Below are 10,561 nucleotides of genomic sequence, written 5' to 3' on the forward strand. Positions count from 1 at the left end.
TGTAATAATTGACCCTTGTATGTATTTCTATTCTCTGTACTATGGCATGTTTTCTTGTATGGGGATGGGACGATATGAAAACAATTTTCACTGTCCACCACACTTTGGTAATGTTCCAACACTCTCGTCATCACTGTTGCACGCATCACAAAAACTATTACAGTCCTAACGCTAACAGTGCGAAATATCCACATTATATAATACCACTAACCTATTTAAAGACACTTAATTAAAAAAAATAACGTATATAACTAAAGTAGGCGAAACGCGTGTTAGCGTAGGCGATAAAGCTGTGCTTAAAAATCTTGCACCGACCGCCTTAAAGGAAAAGGAAACTATCATTTTATCATAACTCTAGAACTGCTATCATAGAGCCATAAAGTTAACCATTACATGTGTGCTGTTCAATAAACTGGTCTATAAATATTCTAACCCTTGAATGTTAAAACATGAACAGCTAGCAGTGCTGCTGAAGTCACGCAGAAGTAAAAATATTTTTTGCATCGGTGAGTCTCTCTTTTTTAAAATGCACAGCAAAATAGCCAGTTTTAATTCTATGGTTTGATTAGTTGAAACTAAAACGATTTATTGATTTTAAAAGATTTTACTGTTGTTTCAGGAAAATGAACATGAACTTAATACGTCGTTTGAATTCAGGCTGTCAATGTGAATCTTGTGGAGAAGGCTGGTGCAGATTCTCTTTCAAGATAATGTAGTCAAAGCTGAGCTCCAGATCTATAACAATGAAAAAGGGAACAACAGGCAGTATATTTCTATGGCGGAATTTAATTAAGCTGCACTGAAACATGGTCTAAATGTGAGACAAGGGAAGACACAAAGACTTTTGCTTTTCAAACAGAATTTGTGCAAATCTTATGGTGATGGAGAAGCTGGTGGTTTTGCTCCTCCTGGTCGCTTGTGGTTGTACAAAGTCTGTCCACCGATGCATAGAACGGGCACCTGGAGGTGGCACAGCGAGCCTCCATAAGGGACAGCTGGGAGACAGAGAAGCGAGGGGAGTCCTGAGGCCTGGCCTCTGAGGCCGGCTCCTTCTCTTTTTGCCAGAGCTTGAATTCATGATTGACCAGCTGCAGGTAGTCCTCCATTAAGTTCATGTCTTCTGGAAGGTTCCCTTCATCCAGTCTGCAAGAAAGAACCAGATGTAATTTGAAGAGCATCTTAGCAACATTACTGACTGACATGTGTTATAGGGTGGGTTGCATATTTCTTCCAAAATGATGATTAATCGTGACATGTATGTGTAGTCGTCTAGTCATTTCAATCAAAGTCACAAAGTCATGCTTTTTAACCGATATGGAAACTCAGATCAAATTAAATAATTTCCTCTTGAAAATGCTAATGGAGGCTTTAGAGTTTTTTTTATTTTTTTTTTAACCTCAACCTAGAGGTATTAAAATAACATTAGGTTTATAAATTTAGCACTGTAGAGCTTTCACAATTTCATATGTTTGAATTAGTGTCTGATGCACCCTCCTTTCCCACAAACCTTGCTGCATTGATGATGTGCGTTGTGTCATAACTGAGACCATTCACAGGGATTTCAATCACAGTCAGGTAGTCCTGGATCAGCTTGGCTTTCTGCTGCTGTTCCTTCTCCGTCAGGAAGTGGACGCGGAGGTCCTCAAAGATACCTTTTCCAGGGTAGGCCAGCGGTACAGCTCGAATTTCTGAAGCACACATTGGACGGGCAATCATTCACATTTGTCCTTCTTTTAAGAGGCTCACTCACTTTGAGTCCCAAGGACACTTTGGGATTTCCATAAAGAGTCTTTGAACAGTCTGCATACCTGGGCCGCTGTCTTTGATGGTGATGAGGGGCGCAAAGTGCTGGGAGTCGTAGCCGAGCACTATGGGATACCTGTAGCAGTCTCCCGGGGGCCAGTGCAGTGGCAGATAAACACCTCCCACATTGAGAGGGGAAAAGGAGGAGCCTGATTTCATGCTCCTCAGCACCTGATCTGTTGATCCAAAAGGGAAATGATTTGATCTTTTTGGTTGTGTTTTTGTACCTACTGCATCTGTAGTTTTATGCACCTACACATTTATGTTTCTCTCTGATTTATCTGACATCATGCCGGTCAAACAGAACCAACCCCTGGCATTTCCTGGCTCCCCTGTGAGGTAAGAGGGCGCCTTTACCTGCAATGACAACAATAGGCCTGCGGAGGATGTTGGACAGGACAAAGATGTGAATATCCTCCAATGAGTCATACTGGAGGCCACCGCGGTTGATTTCAGGAGAGGCCCTCTCTACGATCTTCTCCCACTCCTCCTGCCAGTTCTGAGGGGACAAATAGGCCAAAGTTCACTCTATGCCAGTGTTCCTGACTCACTCTTTCACTGACTGAGCATCTCCCCCAAAGTAACTTCAATATCCTCCTTTAAGAAGTAGAAGGAAAAATGCACAAATAAGGAGTGGGGACAAATAAGTAGTTACAGCCCATGAGTAGCGCCTACTGTGCCTAGTTCTTAATTGCGTCCCTTTATTAAGATCTCCAAAGCTCAGAATGTCCACAGTACTATAAAATCAAGGCTTTTAAATACAAGTTTGGAATCATAAGCACCCTGCCTATAAAGACACACAATTGCGCTGGTGATGTCCATACGAGGGCATGGGCACTCACTACTGTGTTGTAGCGCAGCCCGGTTTGCGTAAACTCTTGTGACTGCAGCAGCTCTGTCTGAAATCGCTTGCGGAAATTGCAGGTGTCCGTCTCCGTCAGTACACTGTACAGTGCCTTGCGCAGAACCAGACCGGTGTCCTGAACCCCCAGCATGTACTGGGAGGCAGCATGGAGCAGGCAGTTTCCATCACCTGCAACAGAGAGACAGGCAACCCATGAGCTAGGCTAAAGCGCTCCTGAAGGCCACTTATATACAGTAGCCCACCACTTTATTGTATACCTCAATACACATTCTAAACCTTCACTGAATAGCGCAGCTCACATGAATATCTGTAGACATTTAAAATTAACAGGTAGACCCCCATCTTCATATTTCAGTTGTTATACACGCATACAGAAACTAAAACTTTTCCGCATTCATTGAAAAGACAACCTAGTAATGGTGCTATCCAAGGAAAAAATATCAGTTTAAACCAAAATAATTTAAAAAATAATCATTTAAAAATTACACCATGGCACAAAACAGTGAAAATAGCTGTGGGGATTTCCACCCCACTCTTACACTTGTGCATGATGGTCCGACTATTTATGTCTATGGTACATAAAACAGGAACTGCAGGAAGCCTTCAATCTGATAATGAAACTAAGTGAAAATATCTTTACCAGTTACATCAGCTATGTTCCATTATTTTTAATACAGCCTGTCTTAACAGCTTTACCAATAACTACATTATTATAAATAACATAAGCTTGACATTTTGCACAATTGAAATGATAACTCAATAGACTTGTTTTCTGATTTTACACGCTACATCATTCCTTAGGCAAAAATCTCAGCTAAACAGAATGACAAATAAATGGAATCCAAGTGTTCAGTATTTTTGTTTCATTTTTAGCATTCCACATAACAGAAATGGACTGAACAGCAAGTAACTCCAAATCTCCACCAAGAGTGAAATAAGTAGATTACACTCTACATGTTACACCATTTATACAGGTCTATGTAAACTGAAAAAAATTCATGAAACGGGTACATTGCCACATAACTCTGATTAGATCTGGGAATCTAATTTGCAGTCATCTGGTTACAAGCCCACTTCCTTAACCACTAGACCACAGTGATAAATCCAGAATACAAATGAAAGTTGCCACATTTATGATCAAGAACCGCCCTGGTTTAATAGCTTCAACTGGCCAATTGTGACCCATTGGTGTGATGCAGGCATACTTTATTGCTAACAGAGTAAGCTTTGAGGGATGGTTTCAAATGCGTACTTTCACACAGAGTGCTGAAGGATGTTGATTATTCCAACTAGAAAACAGTTTGCAGGTTGAATTTATGTTTTAAAGTGAGGTAGCTACGTAACATAACATCATATAGATTCAAGTGTAACTAGCATTACATGAGAGTGTAGCTGTGAGTTATATTTGGATGTAGGATACATCTAGACCTTTAGTAATGAACTACCATTGCTTTAATAATATATATCCCAAAATCTCCCTTCATTTGCAGGAAAACAAAAAGATTATTAGAATGTTACAGACTGACATATGACCAATCCAAAATGATGATTATATACCGGTCATTTGGTGACCTTGTGTAAATAGCATTGCATGTATACACTCAGCAGTGTAACCATTGGCATTTAAGAGCCTGTCCATTTTAAGTGAATATCTGTACAGAGTGATCATACTGTGTCAGATCTCAACTATTGTGTTTATAAATTGAAGACTTGAGTTGAAAAGAAAGTTGTATTATTTTGCTGTTTATATACACCGATCAGCCACAACTACCATATCCTTTGCATGCCATGACTTCCAAGATATCCAGACTCTGATGATGTTGATAGGTCACAGACATCAGGAAGTCATGGCATGCAAAGGATATGCAACCAAATACAAAACATGACTCTTTTATTTGACATTAAGTTCATTTGTCTAAAACACTGAAATGGGGGACTACGTATAAAAAGTTCTGTAATTACTACACGGTCAAACCAAAATGTATAAGAATACCCTTTAATAAAAGCTCCGAGTCTGCACTTTGACCACGTGTGATTTGTTGGATTACATACAGAGAAAATAAAATATTAAACCAGAAAAAAAGCAGAAAAATGCAGGTGGTTTTAATGTTGTGGCTGATCGGTGTATGTCAAAAAGTAGCCCACCTTGTATCTTTATGAAACTGACTATATTTGTCTACATTGTAGACAATGTGTAAATGAATAAATTGACTATTTTACCATCTTCTCTCAAAAGAAGCATAAAGAAGAATTTAGAATTACAATTTCATGTGGACTCTTTTTATATCTCCCTAAGAGCCCCCACACTTCTGACATTGATCCTACAGCACTAGCAGGGAGGCTAACTTTTTCCTATGTTTCACAGAAACCATAAACTGATGAATACTGGACTTAATGACTGTTCATAGTTGACCTGTTAAGATGTGTCTGTTCTCTCATTGAGCAACACTCACAAGTGCGATGAGCAGACACTCAAGCTAAAGTGCAGCACAGAGGAATTTCCCTGAATGTGGTTCTCTCTGACTAAGAGCTGGGTGGCCGCCATTGAGCTTTTTCTTCCTCTACCCTGAGACATCAGAGCCATGAATTGGCAGTGGAGTTTCCCGGGGGGTGGGGTTTGGCCCAGCCGGAATGCCTCCTCATCACAAGCCCATTCAAGGGTTGATTTCAAAATATATATATATGTTTTTTTACTGCCCATGGAATTTCTTACAGTTTACCAGTGGCAGGTGTCAGAAGAACAGAGAAATCACCAAAAACAAAAGGTACTGTGGGCCATTTCCTATGGAAAAGTAGTAGGCCTAAATGGGCGGCTGAATCTCGCGAGTCCCCTGCATGGATGGGGGTTTGATCCTCCGCCATGGCACTTTCTCAGCTGTGGGTCCTTCTCCATCTGTTACCCTTTCTGCTTTATAACTGTCTGAATAAAGCAAGAAATAAAAAAAATACAAAAGGAGTGTGGACTGTCCTGTTTTCTTGTATCATTAAGACACACTTATTTTTTACAAACAGCTTACTTATAAATATGCTGATACTTTTTTGTAATGAATCACAGTGCAACTCGCTTGGAAGTATGTATAATCTTGGAATAACCCAGATGAAGCAATGAAAATGCAAATGAAGTCATTCCTACAGAACTGTTATTTCAATACTCAAACTTCAAAACATATTACAAGGCATTCCATGCCAAAAAAAATGTATTATTTAGCCTAATATTCATTTATTTTCAATATAATCAATGAGCTTGTAAAAGGAACTTTTGTTGCTTTTTGAAATCTGTGAATAACGAACTCCCCAATATCTTTTGCCCATACAATGTTTAGGTTAACAAGATCACATTAAATACTGTACTTTAACAAGGACAAACAAAGCCTGCTTTAATATTGTGGGTGTGTAAATCAGTCAAGGCAGACACTGAAACAATTATGGCGATCACTTTAGAACAAAAAACAAAAAAACAGAAAACCAGCTAGCTCCATATTGCTTATGCCATTTTCCTAAATTGTAACTTTGCCCATGGACCCCCCCGGGGAGTTATCACATCCCACTTGACCAAAGTCTGCAATGTGAACCTCTGGATTATTCCACTGGAGAGCTGGAACGGATGGGCACTTCAATCACAGGCACTATTACAGCCAGTGGTTAAACATCCTGCAGTCCACGGATCCCCAGGATCAGGGCTGGACACCATTTGACCAGTCGCACTAAGAGTCCAACATTTGAACTTCTATAGCTGCCACACTCATGTGACGACAGGAATTCTACAGCAATAGAAAGGCGCATGACAAACATGGGATGCCAGTCTGGAAATACCCAAGGCCAATATCTCAAAATTCCAAAGTTCTTGTTAACAAAAATAAACATTCAGGTTAGACTGCCTTTCTTAAAAAGCTTATATGAGCAAATGCTCATTCATTAGGCAGATACTAGGTCACATTCTCCTAAGTTTCCTGTCCTTATTACGGAGTCATCTGATGGTGAGAATTCTACTTAGTCATCAGGGAATTATCTACATTTTGGAATGCATGCTGGTGAAAGTTGAACCTGTGTGACATGCAGGCACTGGTCAACCATAAAACAAACATGCTCTTTCGTATTACATCAAAGAGGAATTTCCAGGCTTGTCATAATGGAAAGCAGAATACTACTCAACTCTTTCATAATTTTACTATTTTTATGATGGGAAAGCCATGTCACAGTTACTGTCATTTCATTTCACATTCATGTTTTAAGAGCAGGGGAAATTAACTGATTAATGGACTAAGTTACATGCTCCTTTCCAGACCATGTTACCATGACTGTATTCACCATATCATTATACCTCATGCTGACATGTACAGCAGTTATATCGAATCCAATAATTTAATCACACCTTGCTAGTACAGTAGATGAAAATAACTCAAATCTGACCAAGCTTCTTTGAATGACTGTATGCAGTCTCACACTCTACACATGACATGACCAAACTGTGAATGAACAAATTATTTGTAAATTACTTACAGTAAAGTTAATGCAATATACATGAACAATGACCTAAGTGTAATGCCCTCTTTTCAGTTGAGTCATGAAGAGACAGGTGGAAGGCAGACAGACAGTAAGTCCCAGTCCACACAGACATTGCATAGTGCTTCAGCGTAAGTGTCATGTATGTACGCAATTTACAATAAGATAGACGTCTGACGTACTGCAAGTGGGTTTTCCACAAAATAAGGCTGAGTATTCTGATGACACAAAGCCTACAATAAATAACATTTTTCTTCTGCTCTTATGTGGTCTACAACTGACTCAGCTCCCCATTAAGAAATGGACAAGCCAAACAATTACCTGTGAATAGTACACGCAAAGGAAGGAGGTTTTCACCTCTGCCGTGGCAACACTGTCTAGCTGCGTACACAAAACTAGAAGCCAAACTAAGCACTAAGAGAAGAGAGGGCCTGCAATGACCCAGACTTTAAAGGCTCCAAAAATAGATAGAAACTTTTACCCTTGTGGTATTAACAAGTTCAAATGTAACAAGAAAAAGCCCCCTTTCGCATTAGCTATTGTGGAACCTACAGAAAGCATGCGGGGTTCAGAACAAGATTCTCACTCTTTCAGAGCTGATGTAATATTGAGAAATTTTACGGTGTTCTGTGTCAATATCTACAATACTACAGACTTATTAGACATCACTGTAGAGAAGACACCCCTCAAGATTACGAGAAATTTCAGAAAATGGCTCCAATCAAGGAGCACATTGTAAACACAGTTTCCCAGAATCCTCCACACAGCTGACGGTGGGAATGCTTTTACAACGGGTGGGATCCATACCAGTTGTGCGCAGCGGCACCAGCTTCTTGACTTCCCGGCACCAGTTGAGCATCTTCTCCTGCTCTAGGGAGACCTGCATGGCACGGTCCAGGATGGCTGCCTGGATGACCTCACGGAAGCCCTGCGGGAAGTGGTTGATTCGGATCATCTCCAGCGTATATCTGTGCATGCTGCGCAGGTGATGGACCACGCCACCACTGGCCGAGGGCTTGACCACGTCATTGGGCACACGCTCCTGTACCCTCACCGCTTTCAGCAGGTTGCTCAGAAACAGGAACTTGGGCAGAAAGCTGTGGCCCTGGGACATGGTACCGTCTGGGTTAATGTATGTGCAAAACGTGGCCCCTGGAAAAGAAGGAGAGAGGCGACTGAAACGGGATTGCTGGTGGTAAGCAGCGAGTCCTTTCATGGTCTCCATTGTGCTGGGTGACTGATATCCTTCGGAGGAACCAAGAAACACGTGCTTCTTTTTTTGCTCTTAGAATTTCCCCACACCTTCCACCCAAACTGGCAGTGTGGAGTCACATGACACCCCCTACACAATGGTGGTAAATTCCAAAGGAGAGTTTGAATCCCCTAGTCCATTCATGCCATTCCAGTTCCAGAGGTGCTACAGCAGTTTATAACTGACATTAGGCTATTGTTGCACAATACACTCAACAGGCCACACTGCTAACCAAAATTTCAAATTCACTACATCCTTAGCCCATTGTTTCCAAGAGAGAATTTTATATCAAGACATGTATTTCACTTCTTTCTGGACAGGTCATGTAATCTATTTTTATCAATGATGATTTATCTATCAGATCTGCCTTAACATAAATAGGAACTCATTAGTTTCAGCTGGAAAGCGCAGTAGTCAGTTATGTAAAACTGAAAGAAACTGACTTGACTAAGGCCTAGTTGCAAAAAGTAAGCTGGTTATAGGGTCTATTTTTTCCCCTCGACTCTAAGCACATATTACTTTCTTTAATTTTATACACAATGAGTTTCGCGGTCATTGGAATTCACAAAAAAAAAAAAAAAAATTAAAAAGTTAAAATCTAACGTGCATATATGTAGACAAAGTTATGTAATTCAGATGAATTTGCGTAGTGGTCAAAATAAACGAATACTCAGTTGATAAATAAGGTATTGTACACTGATCAGATTAAAGTAAAAAACGTTTAAACAAAAACATAAGGATGATGCAGCATACAAACTAGATACATTGGAAGAGGTGCATTTGATACATTCACAAATGACTTGCCACAACTGTACTTTGCTTGCCTTAGCTACTTTGAAGCATAATAAATGTATACTATAAAGTGAACACTGTGCAGTAAATTACATTACTCAGCTCTAAATACCAGAGTTCAAGACTTTTACTGACGATTGGCTGTCTCTTGTTGAGCATGAATGAACAGCATAAAGGACAACAAATCTACCTAATGTAAAACATACTTTATGTCACTTATCTTCGTCAAATAGTCATGCATGTAAAATAATCTGTGCGCATGCACATGTGATTGCTCCCATAGTAGCCTATCGCAATGACTGACAGTCGATTTCTGAATGATGCAAAGAAGTTTCCCAAGCCTAAACATAGGCAACGTTTATTTCGTAAAAATTAAAGCCAAACGTTATGTTATATGTAGCAATCTACCACCGTTAAATAAAATGCATCTGCCAAATATAAAAGGTGAACGTCATGAATGAACTGTTCATCACCTCCAATTTTGTCAAACAAAACTAGTAAACTACTTTGCTAACGTAATTAGAATTCTGTCGTTATATTTCAGATTTTTAGGTAAACATACAGTGCCTTAAATCGCAAGCAGCTGATACAGCTAATTAAACCTGATAAACATTCAGAGGAAATGCCAAATAACCCGCAGACAAGTCTTACCTTTACAATACGTCTGATTAATATTTGCAGAAATCTTTCACAGATGCTTCACGTTACATTAAATTGCTGCTTTTTATCTTTTTTAGTGTGTAACCTATAAGAACATAAATCCACAGCGCCATTAAGTTTTCGCCGTAACACACCGGCCAGCATCTCATCAGTGTGTTTACTTGTAAGTGTATTTCATTTCATATTTCATTTCAATGCTTACCGAACTTCTGCTAGGGCAAAGCTAGTGGTGCTTTACTCGCGTAAAAACCCGACAGGGGATTTCCAATGTACGGGACTTTCCACATCATTTCCATCCTTACACCTGACATACGCTAGGGGGAGAGCAAGTCATGGGCATTGCCAGAGAGTCGAGGGCAGAACGTTTGAATTTCACAACTCCCGGTGGTTAAAGGAGGTATTCTTTCAAAACTCAGGGCGGCGCGTGTGTACCATAGAGAAGAATAACAAGTTATGACAGCACACCCTGTCAACTAAGCTGTGAAGGACACGGAAGCAAGCCCGAACTGCACGTCTGTGCTATGAGGGCAAAACAACGGAGCTCCCCCTGAAAAGGCGATACTCATTCGTAACTAAACTGTATTAATCAGCAATGCTGAATAAAAAGTTTAGCAAAGTTAGCAGAGGAACTCTTCCTGTGGTTTTAAACAAGGGGCCAGCTTTCTGTTCTCCCGCGATCAGCACCG

The 10,561-nt window shown here is 40.2% G+C and overlaps 1 protein-coding gene across 5 annotated transcripts; it reads right to left on the reverse strand.

The window, feature by feature from the left end:
- Positions 1 to 766: 766 nt before the first annotated feature.
- On the reverse strand, positions 767 to 10,231 carry LOC118220328 (tumor necrosis factor alpha-induced protein 3-like). 5 transcript variants are annotated; one of them, XM_035404177.1, is made up of 8 exons: positions 10,078 to 10,231; positions 8,226 to 8,323; positions 7,979 to 8,099; positions 2,646 to 2,836; positions 2,161 to 2,302; positions 1,809 to 1,979; positions 1,508 to 1,688; positions 767 to 1,143 (listed from the first exon to the last, which is right to left on the reverse strand). In XM_035404177.1, exons 2-8 carry the CDS (start codon positions 8,283 to 8,285, stop codon positions 852 to 854), a joined length of 1,158 nt encoding a protein of 385 aa, XP_035260068.1. In that variant the 5' UTR covers positions 8,286 to 8,323; positions 10,078 to 10,231; the 3' UTR covers positions 767 to 851. The 5 variants fall into 5 exon arrangements, with proteins under 5 accessions (XP_035260068.1, XP_035260067.1, XP_035260065.1 ...); XM_035404176.1 differs by having other exon boundaries at positions 9,867 to 10,221; XM_035404174.1 differs by adding an exon at positions 9,867 to 9,960 and having other exon boundaries at positions 7,979 to 8,323; positions 10,078 to 10,193.
- Positions 10,232 to 10,561: the final 330 nt, after the last annotated feature.

Source organism: Anguilla anguilla, chromosome 2 (genome assembly GCF_013347855.1).
Source record: "Anguilla anguilla isolate fAngAng1 chromosome 2, fAngAng1.pri, whole genome shotgun sequence".
NCBI lineage: Eukaryota > Metazoa > Chordata > Actinopteri > Anguilliformes > Anguillidae > Anguilla > Anguilla anguilla.